Raw genomic sequence first — 24,382 nt, 5'->3', positions numbered from 1 at the left:
CTATGACTCTGTGGGCCGAAGGGCCTGCTCTTGACCTGTACTGTTCTATGTTCGCCACACATAGATACAATCAGTCCAAACACAAATACAATAGACAGCGCCTGTTGTTGTGATGTACCGGTTGGTCTACGTTCACCATAGATAGTTGGGCCGAAGGGCCTGTTTCCACACTGTATCACTCTATGACTTTATGACATTGTGGGCCGAAGGGCCTGCTCTTGTGCTGTACAGTTCTACGTTCACCATACATAGATACAATCAGTCCAAACTCTAGTACAGTAGACAGCGCCTGTTCTTGTGTTGTGCTGTTCTGTGAAATGTGCGGGGTGGCTGTTTAACACAGGGTGGTGGTGGTGGGTGCCTGGAACATGTTGCCAGGGGTGGTTCTGGTGGAGGAGGCAGATATGATAGTGGTGCTGAATGGCTTTTGAATGGCTTTTCTATAGGCACACAGATATGGAGGGATATAGATTTAATGCAGGCAGATAAGACTTTGTCCTGGCATCATGTGTAGCACAGACATGGTGGGCCGAATTACCTTTTCTTGCAATGTACTGTTCTATGAGACGTGCGGGGTGGCTGGTTAACACAGAGGGTGATGGTGGATGCCTGGATGCTGGTGAAGGCAGATATGATAGTGGTGTTGAATGGCTTTTGGATGGGCACATGGATATGCAGGAAATGGAGGGATATGGATCATGTCCAGGCAGTTAAGAGTGGGTCCAGGCATCATATTAAGCACAGACAATGTGGGCCGAAGGGCCTGATCTTGTCAAAAATAAACACAAAGTGCTCTAGTAACTCAGTGGGTCAGACAACATAGAAACATAGAAAGATAGAAAATAGGTGCAGGAGTAGGCCATTCGGCCCTTCGAGCCTGCACCGCCATTCAATATGATCATGGCTGATCATCCAACTCAGTATCCTGTACCTGCCTTCTCTCCATACCCCCTGATCCCTTTAGCAACAAGGGCCACATCTAACTCCCTCTTAAATATAGCCAATGAACTGGCCTCAACTACCTTCTGTGGCAGAGAGTTCCAGAGATTCACCACTCTCTGTGTGAATTTTTTTTCTCTCATCTTAGTTTAGTTGAGAGATACAGAGCATAAAACGTGAAATTGGCACAGACATTGTGGGCCAAAGGGCCTGTTCTTGTCAAAGACGGACACAAAGTACTGGAGTGACTTTGGGCGGCATGGTGGCGCAGGGGTAGAGTTGCAGCCTGACAGCGCCAGAGACCCAGGTTCAATCCTGACTACGGCTGCTGTCTGTACGGTGTTTGTACATTGTACATTGTCCCTAGTGTGACGGTGATCACTGTTGGCGCGGACGGTGGGCTGAAGGACCTATTTCAGCACTGTATCTCTAAAAAGAGGTGGTGGGTGCCTGGAAGATGCTGCCAGGGGTGGAGGCAGAAACAATAGTGGTGTGGAATGGCCTTTGGATGGATGTGCAGGGAATGGAGGAATAACACTTGGTCTTGGCATCATGTTTAGCACAGGCAATGTGGGCCGAAGGGCCTGATCCTGTCAAAGATAAACACTAAGTGCTCAAGTAACTCAGCGGGTCAGGCAGCATCTTTGTTTAGTTGAGAGATACAGCACATAAAACGTGAAATTGGTACAGACATTGTGGGCCATAGGGCCTGTTCTTGTGCTGTACTGTTGATCTACGAGACGTGTGGGGTGGCTGTTTTACACAGAGGGTGGTGATGGGGGCCTGGTTCATGCTGCCAGGGGTGGTGATGGTGGAGCCAGATACTATCGTGGCATTGAATGGCTTTTGGATTGGCATTTTCTCCAAAGATGCTGCCTGACCCGCTGAGTTTCTTCAGCAGTTTGCGTCTATCTTCGGTCTTGGCATCATGTTCAGCATAGACATTGTGGGCAGAAGAGCCTGTTCTTGTGCCGTTCTGTTCTATGAAATGTGCGGAGTAAGTTTATTCACACAGAGGCGCTGGTTGCCTGGACAACTGCCAGGGGTGGTGGTTGAAGCAGATATGTTAGTGGCATGTAGAATATTTTTGGAAAGGCACGTGGAAATGCAGGCAATGGAAGGAAGGATATGGATTATGTGCAGGTAGATAAGTGATGGTCTTGGCATCATGTTCAGCATAGACATTGTGGGAAAAGTGGCCTGTCTTGTGCTACGAGATGTGTGAGGCAAGTTTTTTTTTACTCAGAGGGTGGTGGGGGCTTGGAACGCACTGCCATGGGTGGTGGTGGGGACAGATACGATAGTGACGTTGACTGGCTTTTAGATAGGCACATGGATGTACAGGGAATGGAGGGATATGGATCATATGCAGGCAGAGGAGATTCATTAAGGTTGGCATCATGTTCGGAACGTGCACTCCCAGGTTTTAGATTCAGATTCAACTTTAGATGTCATTGTCAGTGTACAGTACAGAGACAACGAAATGCAGTAGACAACGAAATGCAGTAGACATGCTGCCTGACCTGCTGAATTACTCCAGCACTTTGTGTTTATCTTTGACTCAAATCTAAAAATGGCAGCACAAAGCTAAGATTGGCACCCGTACACAGTGGGGGGGAAAAAAACTCCAGACATTTACAATGCTTCAGCCATGATCACAATGAATGGCGGTGCTGGCTCGAAGGGCCGAATGGCCTCCTCCTGCACCTATTTTCTATGTTTCTATATTTCTTTCATCTCTCCAGAGTTCACCATAAGGTTGAGAAACATTACCCCTTTCTCTGCTATTTGGCAATGTTGTTCATCTTTGGACCTCAATCACTGCTGATGCCTGGCACAAGCTGGACAAAACATAAGGTGCAGGAGGAATTCAGCAGATCAGGAAGCGTCTGTGGAGGGAATCGATAGTCAGATTTTCGCGTTGGGATCCTTCCTCAGACTGTAACTTGGTTCTGATGCAGGATATTTGACTTGAACCATAAACGGTTTCTCTGCTCACAGGAGTGGCTTGACCTGCTGAAAACGTTAAGCCTTGTCTGTTTTTATTTTACATTTCCAGCATCTGCTGTTTTGTTTTACAATTTAGCGCGATTAGTTTGTAATTTTACTGCGTTGTAATGAGCTGTTGTCTGTTTACTTGCAGCAACACACTGATCGCACCCTTTATAACTGAATTGGTTTACAGACAGAAAGCAAAGGGTGGGGATAATTGGATAATTTTCAAGTTAGCAAGCTGTAATCAGTGGGGTTACCTGGGGGATCAGTGTCGGGGCTTAATTATGTGCAGCCATATTAAAGGCTTAAACGAAAGTACTGGTATAATGTATCCAAATTTCCTGCTGATATGAAAACAAGTGGGAAAGTAAATTATAAAGCGAACATAGTGAAAGGCTTGGATAGAGTGGATGTGGAGAGGATGTTTCCACTAGTGGGAGAGTCTAGGACCAGAGGTTATAGCCTCAGAATAAAAGGACGTACCTATTGGAAGGAGATGAGGAGGAATTTGTTTAGTCAGAGGGTGATGAATCTGTGGAATTCATTGCCACAGACGGCTGTGGAGGCCAATTCAATGGATATTTTGAAGGCAGTGATACATAGATTCTTAATTAGTATGGGTGTCAGGGGTTATGGGGAGAAGGTAGGAGAATGAGGTTGAGGGGGAGAGTTGGATCAGCCATGATTGAATGACGGAGTAGACTTGATGGGCCGAATGGCCTAATTCTTCCCCTATCACGTATGAACGTTTGAGCTTATGAACGTAGTCAGTACAATGGGATACACCGGTTAAAAGGGAAAAGGCAGAAAGATGCCAGATGCAACAAAATGATGTGAAATGTGTGATTATTCAATTTTGTAGGAAGAATAGAATTGCAGATGGATTTGGAGATTGCTGTTACAGAATTATGGTAAATTTACATCGATGGTACATGTAGATTGGCTATTTCATACTAGCCAATTATAATGCTTGTTAGTAGTGACTCTGCCTAGTATGTGCTTTATATTATCAAGAGCTTGCCTACGCTAGTTAGTATGTGTAGCAGCTAGGAAATGTAATGTTTGCAGATCCTTGCTGTAAGTAGATTTAATAAACATGTGTTGTATCTTTATATGTGTTCGTGTCAACTCATTACATGGTGTCAGAAGTGGGATTGGACGATTCTGGGTCCAATGGAATCTGCGAAAACGAGCTTTTGGCATCTAGAACGGAGAATACTGATGCGTGCCTATCTGAGCAGCAATTTCCTCTATTGTTCGCATTGGGTAATGCGGGCGTTTGATGGCAGTGTTAAGATCTCTGGGGTTTATGCAGATACGGATCTCCTCCTTGTTTTTCTTTGTTGCGACCACCATGGTGGAAACCCAGTCAGATGGGTCAGTAACTTCAGCAATAACACCCATGGAGACCATCAACTTGAGTTCATTGTGTACTCTGTCACGCATGGCATGCGGAACACGATGTGGTACTCTGACCACAGGAGTGACTTTGGGATCGACAACAATGTGGTATTTGATAGGCAACTTTCCAAGCTCGTCGTTAAACAGTTCTTTGTATTGAGAGCGTACCTGTTGAGTGGGCCCGTCAGCGAGAAAGAGTTGATGGACAGCGCGGCCAAAGTATACCAGGCCTAGATCGTGGTATGCATTGATACCGAGCAAAGTCTCTGAATCCCCTTTAACAATATAAAACTTTAAGGTACGGGTCTGCGCATCTATGGTGCACTTGTAAAATCAGACGTATACCTGAACCTGCTCAACCAAAGGAACATTGCAAGGGATCCCATACTGGGTTCCCCAGCCCAACGACTGATTTCTCGCCAAACCCATGCTCCGCTGCCTGTGTCCCAGCAGCTTTTGCAGCCACAAGTTCGTTCCCCACCTGCAGTCCAGAAACAACTCCAATTCAAATGTGACCCACAGAAACGCTTCTTTGACAAATCCAGCAAGCCACTTCAACCTCTCGCACGTGGACAAGTGGTCCGTCTCCAGACCAACAAGGGCCATGCACGTCTGGGTCACATCTACGGCCCTGCTAAAGAACCGCGCTCCTATCTGGTTGAATCGGACAGAGCCATCTACAGCCGCAACCGTCAACATATCCTTCCGGTGAAGGAGCCGCGTCCTGCGACTCCGTATACAGATGTCCCGCGTTTTGTATACCCTCCCACGGTCGGTCCCGTGGATCCACTGCCAACTAACCTTTCCACCGCGGCCTCCCCGCGGCGTTTGGCGACCAGCTCCCTATCTCCTCACCTTCCCTGCCTGTCGCATCGCCGGTCGTTTCCCCAATTTACTACCCGGTGAAAGGAGGCGAGGCGGATTCGTACCGCACACGGGCCGGACAGGTTTGCAGGCCACCCATTGAATATGGTGATTTTGTGTAATTTTACAAACTTTTCCAAATGTGCTATTAACATTCCACCTATATTGCTTAGCCACTGATGCTTCTTTTGTTTCTATGTAGCCATACAATATAGGCTTTTAGTTTAGGAGATATTAAGTGAAAACAGGCCCTTCGGCCCACGTTGACCCCAGCAATCACCTGTACAATTAGAGACAATTTACAGAACCCAATTACCCTACAAACCTGCAAGTCTTTGGAATGTTAGAGGAAACCAGAGCACCCAGAGAAACTCCATACAGCAGAGCTGTAGTCAGGATCGAACTCGGGTCTCTGGCGCTGCACCACTGTGCTGCCCCTTTATGGAAAAATGGATTAAAATCTGGTGGCGATGCAGTGCATGCAATTCTTTTCTTAGAAGCAATGAGCTGAGCAAATTGATTCCAGCAAGGTCTGTAGAAGGGTCTCGACCTGAAACTTCACCCATTCCTTCACTCCGGAGATGCTGCCTGTCCCGCTGAGATACTCCAGCCTTTTGTGTCTACCTTCAATTTAAACCAGCATCTGCAGTTCTTTCCCGCACATCCAGCAATGAGCTGATTGTCATATGAGGGAAGATTGAGCACAATATTCTCTGGAGTTTGGAGATATGACTGATGATTTTACTTCGGAGTCACGTGAGTGACTACGTGAAGAACCCGCCAGGACGCATGCGTGCCATATCGCTTCACGCATTGCGAAACGACAGGCGGGGTGGAGCGTTCCCCCGCAGCGGTAAATTTGAAACCGCGACCGACAGGTAAGTGAATTACTCTGCGGTCATTTTTGTTTCCCGCGCTGTTTTTACAGGGGGAAACTGGACAAAAATAGAGTCCACAAGGTCTGCGTCTAAAGCTGGCTGGGGAGGACCACGGAGTTGCGGGCAGCCAGCAGCAGCTGAAGGCACCAGCATCACCATGAATGGGATCAACTGTGCCCGACTTAGCACCCGCGCCGGCCAGATCAACACCACGGCCGGGCGGGAAGGCTACACAGATCAAAGCCGTTGACTCTGACAAGTTGAAACGGCAAGCGGGGGGAGCATTTCCCTGCAGCGGCAAGTTTTTAAAACCAAGACCGACAGGTAAGGGAATTACTGCGGTCATGTTTGTTTCCCGTGTCGGTTTCTTACAGGGGGAAAATATGGACAAGAGTCCACAAGGGCTGCACTGGCTGGGGAAACCGCGGAGTTGCGGGCAGCCAGCAGCAGCTAAAGGCACCAGCATCACCGTGAGTGGGATCAGCTGTGCCCGACATGGCACCCGCACCGGCCAGATCAACACCACGGCCGGGCGGGAAGACTACACAGACAGAGCCGTTGACTCTGACAAGTCAAAACGGCAGGCGGGGGAGTATTCCCCTGCAGTGGCAAGTTTTTAAAACCAAGACCGACAGGCAAGGGAATTACTGCGGTCATGCTTTGTTTCCCGTGCTGTTTTTTCACAGGGGGAAACTATGGACTGGAGTCCACAAGGGCTGCACTGGCTGGGAAGAACTACGGAGTTGCGGACAGCCAGCAGCGGCTGACGGCACCAGATCACCGTTAGTGGGATCAGCTGTGCCCGACTTGGCTGACAAGTCGAACTGCAAAGAAATGCCGCGGGGACCAGCGTTACTGGGGCCAAATGGAGCGGCTTATGGAGCACATGCTCCACTGTGACAGACTCTGGGAGATGGAGTCTAGTCACAATGGGTATATAATGCACCCATGGCAGCACCTTATCAGGGCTGCACAGTGCATCTCCCTCGACAGAGGGGAGTACTGGGAGCCAATTCTGGGCTGGCTCTGAAGAGGGGTTTTGCTGAAGGAAGAAATCAGTGTGCAGGGGGTGCAAGAACAAGGAAACCTTCTGGAAAAGGAGTCCTAGTTTGTACATCTAAAAACAACTACAGGAACATGGCTGTAATAGACACTACTGCCAAATATTTGGCACTGGAAAATGGGTATCCCTCAAATATTTCCCACGGTGAACAGTTACATCTGAAAACACATTGGAACGGGAGTCAGAAGGCAGGATGTTTAGCTAAGACGTTGTGGCATTATTCTGCAATACGGAGTATGAGATTAATAGTCTCAGGAGAACGCCATCCGCCCAGCTTTAATCCCTAAGTTTGCAGAGCTGTGCAGACCTGGAGGGATTAAACCACCAATATTACTACTTGGGGGCAACCTGTCAAAACAGGTAAAAGAGCTCAATAAGGAGGCCAATACCCTGGGGCTCATAAAGGCGGCAACAGGCAGGACCTCCTACACACGACAACAGCACCTCCACGCACCCACCAGCAGGAAGACACACAGAAGCTGGTGAAAGCTCAAAGGCCGGGCTACAGGACAGGTCTTTTAGGCCTGGCCCAGACCGGCCTTCGTGGAAGACATGCAACCCCAAATCCAAAAACTGACGCCACAACCTCTACGGCGACTGCAAGGAAGAAAACAAACTTTCCACTGGTCACCATGGAGGTAGGGGGGTCTAGTCTCTTCCAAAAAACAGGAGGTGTAAATGACACAAATTGGTGTGTAGATTACATTTTCTTGGGAGGCATGGAGTGCAATAACTACTAACACTTATTTTCTACCTAGTGTTCAGGGATATACAATTGAATTTGTGCACAAAATTTCCCGGTTCAGCATGTACCGAACTGAATGTTCGTGCCTTCACGATAAGAAAAACTGGAAGCGCATGCTGAACTGGAGAGGTTAGATGCTAGGGAATCATGGGGAAATCCCAACACGACTCTTTGGAATTCGTGTCAATATCTTTACGAAAAACGAAAAGATGTGGTTACCAATCATTCAGGTCTGACAAACCTGAATACATTGTGCAGTAAATTCATTCGAAATTGGAAACCTTTGTTACTGCCAAACAATTGATTCCATAGGCTACTTTATGGATTGCATCCATTAAAAGATGCTTACTATACGGTGCCTATGCGGAAGGATTATAGACGTTATTAATTCTAAGCTAACACCTTCCACCACTAAGGACTACTTGGGGTTCACCTTTGACTTAGTCTACATGTGGGTAACTTATCAAAGGAAGGTACAGACTTAACTGAGGCCAACAACCTCATTGACATCAGTAAACCACCTATTCGACTGGTAGCAAGGGTAATTGGCAATACTGTGGCCTTTCCAGCCACACTGTTTGACCTTTGTATTACCAATAATTACAAGGACAAAGGTATAAGCACTTAAAATCAATACTGGTCATGTGTAGAGACCAATGAGGCTACCAATCTAAGCAATCACGGAATTACCATGATAGGGGAAATATTGGGCATTGTTCAAACCCTATTATTGTCAGCAACCATTCAGTGGTGCTACAAACTGATGCCAGTGTTCATGGTTGGCGTGTTACAAACCCCATCTCTAGTTGTGGATATAGATGGGATGCACAAGAAGCATCATTGCTTCAGATACATGTCATAATCTACTTGGAAATGTTGGGTGCGTTCTATGGACTAAAATCATACTGTTCAGAAATGCATCACCTGCATGTTAGACTACAGATTGATAACACCACCATGATGACATATACTAACTACATGGGTGGAATCAAATCGGTATCATGTGATAATCCGGCTAACACAATTTGGCAATGGTGTATTCAGAAAAACATTTGAATATCAGCTAGTTACCTACCAGGTAACCTCAAATTTAGTGGCAGACACCAGGTCACGCAAATTCATGACAAACATCGAATGGATGTTGGACCGCAAAGTGTTTGCTGATATTGTAGCATGATATGAAACACCAGAGATTGATCTATTGCATCTCGGCTTAATCACCAGTTGCCTATCTGTGTTTCTTGGGAATCAGACTGGGGCATCAGCGATGGATGCCTTCTCGCTGCATTGGGGGGGGGGAGGGGGGAATTGTTCTTTCTATGCATTCCCTCCTTTCTGCCTCATCAGTCGGGTATTACGCAAAATACAACTAAACATGGCTCTCCGTTCCGAAATAACCAGATTGTTGCTTCATCCCGTAACGGGCGGGAAAATCATCCCTACCATAATAGGACAAATGTGTTCGTCAGCAGAATCTTAAGTAACCATTTCCGGACCTGGGACTAACGAACCGAACAATGAACATATACAGCGGCTCACAGGCAGTCCACGAAGAAACTATATCGGGTCCACATCAGGAAGTGGGAAATATTGTTCTAGGAACAACATCACTACTGTACGACGAACATAACTCTGTTCTGAAATTCCTGGCTAGCCTCCACTATGATGAGGGGCTCAGTTTAGTGCCACAAACTGCGCCAGTAGTGCCTTTTCAGTATTCTGGGGCAAGGATCAGAGCGTCATTCTGTCAGGTCTCACCCCCTGGTGACTAAACTCATGAGGGGAATTTTTAATATTATCCCCAAGGACTACTTTCCCTTATATGGTATATGAGTATAGTCCAACATTACTGAGGAATTGGTCACCAGCTACAGCTCTGTCTCTGCATAGACTTGCACATGACATGGTCATGCTTATGGCATTGGTCTCAGCACACAGAATTCAGTCTTTACATAAATCAAGGCTGGATAGTAACACCTCTTCTACGAGTAAAATAACTTTTTACATCCACGAATGAGTTTAACAGAACAGACCGGGATCGTCAGGCCTCATATAGAGTTCAGTGCATACCCAATAGATGATTGCCTATGCATTATGAGACATTTGTTCTTATACATAGAGAACTCTAAACAGCACAGAGGCAATGAGATGGCTGAAACAGGTTTTACAGCTGCTGGGGTGGATACTAACATATTCAAATCTCAGACCACCAGGGCTGTAGCTACATCAGCAGAAAGGAATTGGACGTACCTATGGACCAAATCCTGGGGACAGCAGGATGGTCATAAGAGAAAACCAGTGGTTAAACCTGTGACATTGCAGAATCAAAATTAGATCTGTATCATGATTACCCCATAAGACAGGGGCTATAATTGTTGTTAATAGTTCATCATGGAATTTCAATGTCGCATTCATGTTTGAATACGTTAACACTATTTCCTCCCTTAGTCAATTAAGGCAGTTGTGAGGCATGGACTCGTTTCCACGGCATGAAATCACAGAGCTTTGAAATCTTCACGTAGTCACTCACGTGACTCCGAAGTAAAATAGTAAGATTAAACGAGAACTTACCAGTTCGAAGTTTGATCGTTATTTTATGAGAAGTAACGTTGAGGGATTACGTGCCCTCCGCTCCCACCCTCGATCATAAAGTTCAACTGGTATCCTTTTTTCTCTAATCTTACTATGTTCAGGTCATTACTGTTATCTGTGATTTCACACCGCTGCTTTGAAGAATGACACGCATGCGTCCTGGCGGGTTCTTCACGTAATCCCTCAACGTTACTCCACATAAAATAACGATCAAACTTCGAACTGGTAAGTTCTCGTTTAATCTTACTATTTTATTGATACTCATGAGATACTGGGGTGTCTTGGAGACACTGTAGATGCGGGAATGTTCAATAAAACACAAAGTTTAAAGGTACTCAACGGGTCAGGCAGCATCCGTGGAGGCAATGGACAAACAATGTTTTGTTCCGGGACCCTTCATTAGACTGGAGAGTCGCAAAACACCACGTGTCAATTCTCTTGACAGATGCAGCATTTGTGGAGGGAATTGATAGACGACTTGCACTTTGTGTTTTGTTTTGTGGAATCTTGATGTTTTCGAGTAGATTCTGTGAGGACGTATCTCTTGGTGGGGGATGGGCGAATAGTGTGGATTCAGAATAGTTTAGTTCATTGTCTTGTGTTCCCAGATACAGTGAAAAGCTTTTTTGTTGCGTGCTATCCAGTCAGCGGAAAGTCTATACATGATTACAATCAAGCCGTCCACAGTGGACAAATACAGGATAAAGGGACTAATGTTTAGTGCAAGGTAAAGTAGGATTAAAAATAGCCCGAGGGTCTACAATGAGGTAGATCAAGAACCCTCTCCAGTTGGTGATGGGATGGTTCAGTTGCCTGATAACAGCTGGGAAGAAACTGTTCCTGAATCTGGAGGTGTGTGTTTTCACACTTCTGTACCTCTTGTGTCATGGGAGAGGAGGGGAGAGGGTGTCCGGGGTGGAACTGGTCCTTGATTGGGTAGATGGAGTTAATGGAAGGGAGGTTGGTTTGTGTGGTGGTCTGGGCAGCGTCCACAATTCTCTGCAATTGCGAACGGTCTTGCATGGAGCTGTACCCAAACCATGCTGTGATGCATCCCGATAAAATGCTTTCTACGGCGCATCTATGGAAGAGTTGGTGGGAGTTGTTGGAGAAATGCCTAACTTCCTAAGGCTTCTTAGCAAGCAGAGGATTTGGTATACTGAATAAGCAATCAACCCATTTAAGATTGAGATAAGGAGGAATTTCTTCCTTCAGAGGGCTGTGAATCTTTGGAAGCAAGTGAACAGATTCAAAGCTGAGATAAACTAATTACTGGCCATTTTAAAATCAGGATTATAGCAATCAGACAGGAAATTGGACTTCAGACCAATGTCAGATAATCCCTGATTTTATTGAAAAGTGGAAGAAGCATGAGGATCTGAATGACTTCTTCCACCTTCTATAATTCTATATGTAATTCTTACATATTTCCCATCTGTGAACTAGAAGCTGGAGAAATTGTGTGAGTTTTAAGCCCTGTACCATTCTGGATCCTTAATGCTGTCTTCATTTTATTTCTCACCATCTCACAATGGAAGATAGGATTATCTAAATGTTTGGTGGTGGTGCAGTGCTAAATATATCTGACTAGGATATTATCCAAAGACCCAGGTTCAAATCCCATATGGCAGCTGTGGAATTTAAGTTCAATTAATGGTTATGAATTTTAAGTAAACTGGTCACTGTGAAGGAATACCGCACAAAATGAGCTGATCTAGTTCACGACAGGTTAATAGATAAGGCACCCTCATCCAGTCTGGCTGAAATGTGACTCCAGAGCCACCAAAGTGTTGACTTCGGCGCCCCCAGAAATGTCAAAGCAAGCCACTGGGTTCAACGGCAAGGTTAGATGAACAATAAATGGTCTCCTTGGCAGTGATACCCAGATTATTGAACAGTATAAATTAAAACAGATGTGCCGGAGAAAGCATCTTATTGGGATGCATCATAGCTTGCTTTGGGAACAGCTCCATCCAAGATTGCAAGAAATTACAGAGTTGTGGACATACCCCAGACCATTGCATAATGCATCCTCCCTTCCATTGACTCCATCTACACTTCACGCTACCCCGGCAATACCACCAGCATAAAAATCAAGGACTAGTCTCATCCCCGGTCACTCCATTTTCTTCCCTCTCCCATCAGCCAAGAGGTACAGAAGTGTGAAAGCACACACCTCCAGATTCAGGAACAGTTTCTTCCCAGCTGTTACCAGGCAACTGAATGGTCCTCTCATCAGCTAGAATGCGGTGCTGACCTCCCATCTACCTAAGGTCAGGTAAATCTAAGGCCAGGTAAAATTGGGACCAATGTGAGAGAAGGATTGGTGGATACCGAACTAAAGGTGTTGTATTTGAATGCACGTAGTATAAGGAACAAAGTAGATGAGCTTCAAGCACAGTTAGAAATTGGTAGGTACGATGTGGGCATTACATAGGTGTGACTGACAGAGGATTGGAGCTGGGAGCTGAATATCCAAGGTTACATGTCCTATTGAAAAGACAGACAGGTGGGCAGAGGGGTGGGGTAGCTCTGCTGCTAAGGAATGAAATTTGATCCTTAGCAAGCGGTGACATAGGATCAGAAAAAGTAGAGTCCTTGTGGGTAGAGCTAAGAAATTGAAGGTAAAAAGACCCTGGTGGGAGTTATTTACAGGCCCCCAAACAGTAGCCAGGATATAGGGTACAAATTACATCAGGAAATACAATCGGCATGTAAGAAAGGCAATGTCACAGTGGTCATGGGGGATTTCAATATGCAGGTAGACTGGGAAAATCAGGTTGGTACTGGACCCCAAGAGAGGGAATTTGTATCCTTCCTACAAGATGGTTTCTTAGAGCAGCTGCTCCAGGGAAAGGGCAATTCTGGATTAGTGTTGTGTAATGAACCGGATTTGATTTGGGAGCTGTAGATAAAGGAACCACTAGGAGGCAAAAATCATAATATAAGATTCAACCTGCAATTTGGGAGGCAGAAAATGATGTTGGATATGTCGGTATTGCAGCTGAGCAAAGGTGACTACAGAGGCATGAAGGAAGAGCTGGCTAAAGTTGATTGGAAACGAACCCTAGCAGGAATGACGGTGGAACAGCAATGGCAGGAATTTCAGGAATAATTCTGAAGATGCAGGATCTTTTCAAGGGACGTCAAAGGTAGCATTAAACTAAAAGAGAAGACATAACATGGTAAAGATTAGTGGAAAGCCAGAGAATTGGGAAGCTTTTTTAAAAAAAACAACAGAAGACAATATGGGGAGAAAAGATGATGTGAAAGTAAGTTAGCCAATATATCAAAGAGGATAGCAAATGTTTCTTCAGATATATAAAGAGTAAGAAAGAGGCAAGAGTAGACATTGGACCACTGGGAAATGATACTGGAGAAATGATAATGGGGAATAAACTAGCAGAGTAGTTGATTAACTTTTTTGCATCACAGTAGAAGACACCAGCAACGTGCCTGAAATCAGGGGTGGAAGTTAGTGGAGTTGCTATTACTAAGGAGAAGGTACTCGGCGAGCTGAAAGGTCTGAAGGTGGATAAGTCGGGGTTCTGAAAGAGGTGGCTTTAGAGATTGTGGAGGAATTAGTAGATATCTTTCAAGAATAGTTTTAGAGTTAGGAATGGTTCCAGACGATTGGAAAATTGGCAATATTACTCCGCTGTTCAAGAAGGGAGCAAAGCAGGAGAGAGGGAACTATAGGCCGGTTAGTCTGGCATCAGTGGTTGGTAAGATTTTAAAGTCCATTATAAAGGATGAGGTTTCTGAGTACTTAGAATTTCATAATACATTTGGTCAGCATGGCATTGTGAAGGGGAGATCTTGCCTGATAAACCTGTTGGAATTCTTTGAGGAAGTAAATAGCAAGATAAACAAAGGAGAGTCAGTGGATATGATTTGCCAGGATTTTCAGAAAGCCTTTGATAAGGTGTGGTTACGAAGGAAGATGAGAGCCCACGGTATCAAAGATCAGATACTAGCATGGATAGCAGGTTGGCTGGATGGCAGAAGGCAAAGAGTGGCAATAAAGAGGGCTTTTTCTGGTTGGCTGCCAGTGACTAGTGGAGTTCCACAGGGCTCGGTGTGGGGCCGCTGCTCTTCACGTTGTATATTAAGGATTTGGACGAGAGGACTGAAGGCTTTGTGGCCAAGTTTGCAGATGATACGAAAATAGGAGGAGGGGCATGAAGTGTAGAGAAAGCAGGGACTCTGCAAAATGACTTGGACAGGTTGGGAGAGTTGGCAGAGAAGTGGCAGACGAAATACAGCTTAGCAAATTGTGGAGTCATGCATTTTGGTAGTAGGAATAAAGGCGAATACTATTTTTTGTATTGGAGAGAGAATTCAGAAACCGGAGGTGCAACGGGACTTGGGCGAGTTGGTGCAGGATTCCCAAAAAGTTAATTTGCAAGGCAAGTGCAATGCTAGCATTTGTTTCAAGAGGGCTAAAACTTTTTCACCCAGGGAACGAGGAAAAACTTTTCCACCCAGAGAGTTGTGAATCTGTGGAATTATCTGCTACAGAAGACAGTGGACGCCAATTCATTGGATGTTTTCAAGAGACAGATAGATATAGCTCTTGGGGCTAATGGAATCAAGGGATATGGGGAGAAAGCAGGAACGGGTTACAGGGATGTAATGTTGATGTTTTATAAGGCGCTGGTCAGACCACATTTGGAATATTGTGAGCAATTTTGGGCCCCCTATCAGAGGAAGGAGAGGGTCCAGAGGAAGTTTACGAGAATGATCCCAGGAATGATTGGGTTAACATATGATGAGCGTTTGACATATCTGGGCCTGTACTCATTGGAGTTCAGAAGGATGAGTTGGGACCTTATTGAAACTTACCAAATAGTGAAAGGCCTTGATAGAGTGGATGTGGAAAGGATGTTTAAACTAGTGTCACATGTACCTAGAACCTAGTACTTAGAACTTTTTTGCATACAATTCAGTAAAAAGTTTATCATACATTTGTTTAGTTTATTGTCACATGGCCCGAGGTACAGTGAAAAGCTGTTTTGCTCTGTGCTATCCAGTCAGCAGAAAGACTACACATGATTACATTCAAGCCTTCCAGTATACAGCCACAGGATAAACTAAACACTGCCATCTTGAAGGATTAATTATTTGGACATGCTTGTATTGTTTTCTCTGGAGCATTGGAGCCTGATAGAAATATATAAAAGTATGGGAGGAGCAGGTAAGGTAGGTAAATAGAGTCTTTTTTCCCAGCATTGGAAAGTCAAATACAAGAAGGCATCGTTTTCAGTTGAGAGTGGGAATGTTTAAAGAAAAATTGTGAAGAAATATTGTTGCACAGAGTGATAGGGGCTGCAATGCACTGCCAAGGGAGGTGAAGAAAACAGGTGCAGAATGCGTAATACGACAGCATAAGAACAGGCCCATCAACCCATACTGTGTCAAAAATCATGCCAAGACCAGTATGATAGCAATGAGTATGATACCAGCATGAGGCATTTCTACAAGCACGTGAACAGATAATGCATGAAGGTATATAGACCGTGTGCACAGCAGATGGGATTAATATAAATTGGCATTATAATCGATGTTCCATGTTTATTCACCCGCACTCTTTCTCTGGGACAATATACTTGTTGCAATCACAAACTGCATTCTTCCTTCCACTTCTCTGGGTATAGATCTTGGTGTTCCAGATTCAAGACATATACAGGAAGAGATGTATCAACAGAGCCATCTCCATCATCAAAGACCCCTACCACCCATCGCATCACATATTCTCCATCCTGCCATCTGGGAAGAGGTACAGGAGCATTAGCTGCAAAACCAGCAGGATGCTCCTCAGCTTCTTCCCGCAGGCTATAAGACTGTTAAACGGACTTTGCCCCCTGCCAAAGTATCGCGCACCAACCACCAACCTGGACAGAGCTACTGTCGTGCCGCTGCCGATCGGAACGCCTGTTGATGTTTAGTTGAGAGTAATGTTAAACTTGTTCATGATATATGTATTTTTATTTCTATTTATTTTTTACTGCACACTGAATGGACACTGGTTTGAGTAACGTTTTTTTGTTTCCTCTGGGTATGTGAGTACTCAGGAAAATAACAATAAAGATATACAATACAATACAAAGCAACAAAATTGGGTGAAATGGACGTGTCCACTGTCCACAAACCCTGTGACAGACAGCAAAGAGCAGCTCTCAGCTTCTCTATCAAGTTTGTTCAGGATCTCCAATATTTCTGCATTTACGTGACATTTTAAAAAATGAAATAAATATTAAATGTTTCTTATTATGGTAACGTGTACCGAGGTACAGTGAAAAGCTTTATTGTTGCGTGCTCTTCAGTCAGCGAAAAGACCATACATGATTACAATCAGATACAGGATAAAGGAAATATTGTTTAGTGCAAGATAATGTCCAATTAAAAATAGCGAAGGAAAGAACTGTCGATGCTGGTTTAGACCGAAGATAGACACAAAATGCTGGAGTAACTCAGCGGGACAGGCAGCTCCTCCTGTCCCGCTGAGCTCCTCCAGCATTTTGTGTCTATCCAGTTAAAAATAGTTTGAAGTTCTCCAATGAGGTAGATGGTAGGTAATGCCCCTGTCCCACTTAGGAAACCTGAACGGAAACCTCTGGAGACTTTGCGCCCCACCCAAGGTTTCCATGCGGTTCCCGGAGGTTTTTGTCAGTCTCCCTAATGGTCGAAAGTGGTTTCCGCTTCTTCTATGTTCCGGCGATTATTTAAAAAAATTCAAAGCCAGCCGCAACTAAAAATAGGTTGCTGTTTTAAAAATCGGTAATTTTTTAGTTGAGGCCGGTTGCGATGCTAGTTGAAGGTGGTTGCCGGAGGTTGCAGGTAGTGGAAGGTCTTACCATCCACTACCTGCAACCTCTGTATCTCTTGCCTGATGGGAGAAGAGAGAAGAGGGAGTGTGCAGCGTGAATTTGTCCTTGATTATGCTGCCAGCCTTGCCGAGGCAGCATGCGGTATAGATGGAGTCAATGGAAGGGAGGTCGGTAGAAACATTTATGATGGTCTGGGCTAAATATATCAACATTTAAAATATTGAACAAAATAGCATTTTAAAAAAAATGTGACATTCTCTCGGGCTTACAATCCAAATTTAAATAAATGTGGTTTTATTTATTCAAGAAGCAGAGGGCTGATTTTCCCAGCATAAACGTTGAGGAGTTACAGCAAGATCGTGTTCTACCATTGGATATGATAGAGAATTTATTGGCACAATGCAACTACACATTGCCTGCGTTTGCTCATACGCCCTGGGTATCTGCATTCACTGAATGTTGCACAGATGCTGAGAAATGCTGGCCAACCTGGATAATTCCATCAATACCTTGCAGCCTTCTCAGACAAACATAGAATAGGGCATGGCTCTGTGTGAACAAGTGATAGACACAAAGCGCTGGAGTAATTCAGCAGGTCAGGCAGCATCTTTGGAGAGAAAGGATACTATCCCAACCCGAAATGTCACCCAGAGATGCTGCCTTACCCACTGAGTTACTCCAGCACTCTGTGTCTATATTTGGTATAAGTTGCAGTTTGCCATCTGCAGTTCCTTCTTTAGGTTAGTTTAGTTTATTGTCACGTGTGCAGTGAAAAGCTTTTTGTTGCGTGCTATCCAGTCAGCAGAAAGACAATACATGATTACAATCGAGCCATTTACAGTGTGTAGATACATGATCAGGGAATAATGTTTAGTGCAAGGTCAAGCCAGTAAAGTCCGATCAAGGATAGTCCGAGGGTCACCAAAGAGGTTGATAGCAGTTCAGCACTGCTCTCTGGTTGTGGTAGGGTGATTCAGTTGCCTGATAACGGCTGGGAAGAAACTGCCCCTGAATCTGGAGGTGTGTGTTGTACGATACAATACGATACAATAGAACTTTTTTTAATCCCAGAAGGGAAAAATGGCCTGCCTCAAATGTACAACACAACAGATACATTAAACATGAAATTAAAGTGACGAGTAGAAAATCCAGGATTGGGGATGTGCAAAGATTGGGTGGAGGGGTGGGGTGTGGGTGGGGGGGGGGGGGGGGGGGGGGGGGGGGGCTGTGGTAGGGGGAAGAGGGGGAAGGGGGAACGGGAGTCAGTTTACCCCACGACATAATTGGAAGGAATTGTACAGCTTGATAGCCACGGGCAAGAAGGATCTCCTGTGGCGTTCTGTGCTGCATCCTGGTGGAACCAGTCTGTTGCTGGAAGTGCTCCTCAGGTTGACCAGTGTGTCATGGAGGGGGTGAGCTGTATTGTCCAGGATGCTCTGCAGTTTATGGAGCATCCTCCCCTCCAAAGACCACCTCCACCCCTGGGGCAGAGCCATCCTTCCTGATGAGCTTGTTTTCACACTTCTACACCTTTTGCCCAATGGAAGAGGGGAGAAGAGGGAGTGGCCAGGGTGTGACATGTCCTTGATTATGCTGCTGGCCTTGCCGAGGCAGCGTGGCATGTCAATGGAAGGGAGGTGGGTTTGTGTGATGGTCTGGGCTGCGTTCACATTCTCTTTTTACAAGAGAACAAGTGTTCTTGAATTCCCAACCAATCTTTATCCAGTCGTCATGATTTATCTAAGATTATCTTAGATAAGTCATGACTTTGCCACTTGTGGGACTTATTGTGTTTTAACATTCCCTGCAACACAACTGTGGCTTTAACTCAAATGTAAAAGGATTTTAAAATGTTTTCTGACATGCTGAAGTTCAGGAAGGTGTTATACAAATCTTATTTATCTATTTTGATAATGATCTTATGACTTGAAAACTATATGGAATAGATCCTAATGGTTTATGTTTTCTCTGATTATGCCATTGTCAGGTTGTATGATCAGCTACTGGTTGTTCAAATCGGTCAAACATTATCTTCCTAGTTAAACACATCCGTACTGTATGGAAACCGAAAGCAAAAACCATCCTCAGTAAGTCAGAAGCACCAAGGCTGGTTAGCTAATGTAAACCCTTCAAGTCTTGTCTTGTTTCTTCTCCTTAATTTTACGTTTTATTGAGTATATGATCAATGCATTAATATCTACGCACAACGTTAATGTATCGGTGATTTTTTTCATAACATTGAAAACAAATTGGTTGTAAGTCTAATGGAAAAAGTATACGTTTATTGTCTCTTGAGGATGCTCACCTGAATGGGTCCCAGTTTACCTAATTCATACTCGGAATATTTAGATAGTGCACCATGTGTTAGATCTCCGATAATTCAGTATGTGAATATTTATTAGTGGTTTGGCATCTGGCTTACCAGGTAATGGTTGCCGTGATCTTTGTCCAACTCTCTGGGACCCAGTTTCTGCGCCCCCTCTCCACTCACTGGGACCCTGTTTCTGCGCTCCCTCTCAACTCACTCTGGCCGGGGTTCTTGAGCATCCTGTCCATTGATTAGTACGGGTGCCAGGGGTTATGGGGAGATGACAGGATAATGTGGTTAGGAGGGAAAGACAGATCAGCCATGATTGAATGGCGGAGTAGATTTGATGGGCTGAATGGCCTAATTCTGCTCCTATTCCTTATGACCTTATTCATTGGGGCCCAATTTCTCTTCTCCCTATCCACTCACTGTGACCTTAGTTCCTACTGTCCCTGTCCCTCACTATGACCCCGGTTTCTACGCTCCCTCATCACCAGCTGTGACCTCGGCTTTTGAGCACCCTCTCCATGCACTGGGATTCACTCACCATGATCCCGGTTCTTGAGCGTCACCCCTCCATTCACTGTGAGCCCAGTTGCAACACTCCCTCTCCACTCCCTGTGACCCAAGTTCCTGCGCTCCCTGTCCATTCACTGTGAACCTGGTTCCCGCTCTCCCTCTCCACCCACTGTGACCCCCCCCCCCCCCTCCATTCCTGCACTCCATGGCAATCAATTCCATAGATTCATCACCCTGTGACTAAAGAAATTCCTCTTCATCTCCTTTCTAAAGATACGTCTTTTTATTCTGGGGCCGTGCCCTCCGGTCGTAGACTCTCCCACTCGTGGAAACATCCTGTCCACATCCACTCTCTCCAGGCCTCTCTTGAGTAAGTTTCAATGAGGTCCCCCCCTATTCCTTCTAAACTCCATCGGGTATCAACCCAGAGCCTTCAAACGCTCATCATATGTTAACCCACTCATTCCTGGTATTATTTTCGTAAACCTCCTCTGGACCCTCTCAAACGACAGCACGTCCTTCCTCAGATATGGGACCCAAAACTGATCACAATACTGCAAATGTATTCTGGCCAGCTGTCTCCACTCACTCCACCTCCATGCCATTGTTTAACAGTTTCCAAGAGGAAATAAATTACCTTCAAATTATTGAGTTGGTGGCCTATCATGAACGTGGCAGCGAAGAAATTTAGTTTTGAAATTGCTCCTTGTTACCCCCATTTCACAGCAGTGAAGACCCAATACGATTGATGTGCAAATCATGTCAAAAAGTTAGCTTAAAGAAACTTTAATTACAATTTTTAATGAAAGTCAGTAAGTTTATACAGACAAATATTGAGATTTGCAATAAAATTGTATGTTTTAACAAACTTCCATTAAATGTTTTAATGCAATTTAAACAAGACGGTTATTGGGAGATGTAGAATGAAATTGTTTATTTAAAAGATAATTTTCAACGTGGTAGTAATGAAATAATTTTCAGTTTACAGTCTATAAATCAGAGCAAGTTAAGATGTGAACCATTGCCTCAGAAGAAGAGGAGAAAATGTATTACATTGCAAGAACGTGGAATCAAAAACAATGCTGGCCGGAGTTTAGGTAAATGGTCTTACAGGGTAAAGAGCCATTCTAAAGTAATTACCAGTTTTAAAGAAATATTTCTTAAGCGTAAGATTGCTTGAAAAGAAAATCTTTTTCACCCAGAGAATTGTGGATCTGTGGAATTCTCTGTCTCAGAAGACAGTGGAGGTCAATTCACTAGATGTTTTCAATAGAGTTAGATATAGCTCTTAGAGCTAACGATATCAAGAGATATGGGGAGAAAGCAAGAACGGGGTACTGATAGCTGGAAAGCACGTAATCATGCACAGGATGGTGAAACCTGGATACCATTTCTTTCAACAAACTGTTCAAACTATATACATTGAAAATTTAGGTCAACTAAAATATTTCAACTTGAGATCAATAGTACAAGTAAATAGAGTCAGGATACCAATCAGGTGTGGTCTAATTGGAGAGCAGGGCAGGCTTGAGGGACTGAATGTACTTAGTTTAGTTTAGCAATACAGCGCAGAAACAGGCACTTCGGCCCTCTGAGCCCACGCCGTCCAATAACATTTTCCTACACACACTAGGGACAATTTTACCATTTTGCCAAGCCAATTAACCTAAAACCTGTACGTCTTTGGAGTGTGGGAGGAAACCAGTAGAAAGCTCCAGTAGAAAGCCCACGCAAGTCACAGGGAGAACGTACAAACTCCGTACGGGGACAGCACCAGTAGTCAGGATCGAATCTGGCGCTGTGAGGCAGCAACTCTACCGCTGCGCCACCGTGCCACCCTTAGCTTTTCATACGTTGCAAAATGAACACATTTATTCACAGAAATGTTTTATTTTTAACGATTATATATATATATATATGCAGATCTGTTATATTATGGTCTCCAGATGCATATGTTTTCTCAACTAATTTTCAATTTGCAGTTTTGCTGCTTCCAGGTATAACATGGTCGATAGATTTCCCTTATTAGCAAAGTTTATTTTCTTAGTTAGACCTTCTTGAAGTTGGTTTCCAGTAGCCAGAATCCGTAGGCTAGGACATAGAAACATAGAAAATAGGTGCAGGTCCTTCGAGCCTGCACCGCCATTCAATATGATCATGGCTGATCATCCAACTCAGTATCTTGTACCTGCCTTCTCTCCATACCCATGAGGTTACTTTGAAAAAGCACAGGCTAAAACAAACATCAAAGTTTGTAAAGATAGACACAAAATGCTGTAGTAGATCAGCGGGTCAGGCAGCATCTCTGGAAAAGGAACCAAGGAACAAGTGATATTTCGGGTCGAAACCCTTCTTCAGACTTGATTTATTCAGACCATTCCGTCTCTCCAGAGATGCTGCCTGACTCCCTGAGCTACTCCAGCATTTCCAGCATCAATAATGTTTTATTATTAATGTTTAATGTTTTATGTGTCATTCCTAACAGTCACTGTATTTCTTGTTGTCACTTGCGGGCGGAGCACCAAGGCAAATTCCTTGTATGTGAATACTTGGCCCATAAACCTATTCATTCATTCATTCATTCATTCATTCATTCATTCATTCATTTTGTGTGTCTATCTTCGGTATAAACCGGCACCTGCAGTTCCTTCCTACTCAAAAGTTCCAAAGCCTGAGGAAGGTGTCCTGATCCAAAACATCACTTGATCAAGTTCTGCAGAGATGCTGACTGACCCATTGAGTTACTCCAGCGCTTTGTGTCTCTTTTGGTAAACCAGCATCTGCAGTTATAAAGATTTTAGAAACATAGAAAATAGGTGCAGGAGGAGGCCATTCGGCCCTACGAGCCAGCACCGCCATTCATTGTGATCATGGCTGATCGTCCCAAATCAATAACCTGTGCCTGCCTTCTCCCCATATCCCTTGATTACACTAGCCCCTGGAGCTCTATCTAACTCTCTCTTAAATCCATCCAGTAATTTGGCCTCCACTGCCCACTGTGGCAGGGAATTCCACAAATTCACAACTCTGGGTGAAAACGTTTTTTCTCACCTCAGTCTTAAATGGCCTCCCCTTTATTCTAAGACTGTGTCCCCTGGTTCTGGACTCGCCCAACATTGGGAAATTGTTTCCTGCATCTAGCTTGTCCAGTCCTCTTATAATTTTATATGTTTCTATAAGAATCCCCCTCATCCTTTTAAACTCCAGTGAATACAAGCCTAGTCTTTTCAATCTTTCCTCATATGACAGTCCCGCCATCCCAGGGATCAATCTCGTGAACCTACGCTGCACTGACTCAATCACAAGGATGTCCTTCCTCAAATTAGGAGACTAAAACTGTACACAATACTACAATTTTGTTGGAATTAATTCATATTTTTGTGCTTTATGCTCAGCTTCAAGCTTCAAACATGTCACCGAGGTGAGAAAGGCTGATGTCTTCCTCAGGAAAAAGATCAGAGATGGAGATTTGCAAGCAAACTTTCTATTAGGTCAACTCTACTTTGAAGAGGTGATGTAATAGTTCATATATTTAGCGATAAAGAAGCTCCAGGAAATGGTGTATTTTAGCATTGAAGTTATTCAACAATCTGTAATTTTAATTTGATCATTTACTTAGACATAACTTGTATTGTGCACCATTGATTTATTATTTTTAATCATGAGTTTATAAGTTCAAAGGTTCTAGAAGCAGAATTAGACCTTTCAGGCCATCAAGTCTACTCCGTCATTCAATCATGGCTGATCTATCTTTCCCTCTCAACCCCATTCTCCTGCCTTCTCCCCAAAACCACCGACGCCCGTGCCAATCAAGAATCTGCCAATCTCCGACTTGGCCTGCAGAGCCCTCTGTGGCGATGAATTCCACAGATTCACCACCTTCTGACTAAAGAAATTCCTCCTCTTCTCCTTTCTAAAGGTACGCCCTTTTATTCTGAGGCTATGACCTCTGGCCATAGACCTTTACTAGTGGAAACATCCTCTCCACATCCACTCTGTCCAAGCCTTTCACTGTTCGGTAAGTTTCAATGAGGTCCCCCCTCAAAAGAAAATTTCAATTTCTAAAAAAAATGGTGTGAGCTTCTTGGAATCAATTAGTTGAGAGCATTGGTATATATATATCTCTGGAGAGAAGGAATGGGTGACGTTTCAGGTCGAGTCCCTTCTTCAGACTGGTGATATAGTAATACACTACATAGATATATTAGTATACTAGACTAAGTGGGACCCGTTGGGTCCCAGCATCAC

General features: G+C 44.4%; 1 protein-coding gene across 2 annotated transcripts in view; it reads left to right on the top strand.

Annotated features, from left to right (window-relative positions):
- Nucleotides 1-24,382, top strand: part of LOC116971400 (LRP2 binding protein) — a 40,377-nt gene that overhangs the window by 654 nt on the left and 15,341 nt on the right. Inside the window, exons 2-4 of one of the 2 annotated variants that reach the window (XM_033018560.1) lie at nucleotides 19,295-19,394; nucleotides 21,116-21,231; nucleotides 23,530-23,645. In XM_033018560.1, coding sequence (XP_032874451.1) covers nucleotides 19,366-19,394; nucleotides 21,116-21,231; nucleotides 23,530-23,645 — 261 coding nt within the window. In that variant the 5' untranslated portion in view covers nucleotides 19,295-19,365. The remainder of the gene's footprint in view (nucleotides 1-19,294; nucleotides 19,395-21,115; nucleotides 21,232-23,529; nucleotides 23,646-24,382) is intronic. The other variant, XM_033018561.1, reaches the window with a different exon arrangement.

The sequence above is a fragment of the Amblyraja radiata genome, chromosome 3 (genome assembly GCF_010909765.2).
Source record: "Amblyraja radiata isolate CabotCenter1 chromosome 3, sAmbRad1.1.pri, whole genome shotgun sequence".
Taxonomy (NCBI): Eukaryota; Metazoa; Chordata; class Chondrichthyes; order Rajiformes; family Rajidae; genus Amblyraja; species Amblyraja radiata.
Note: the sequence above shows the minus strand (reverse complement) of the source record. Positions and strands in the feature narration are given on the sequence as shown.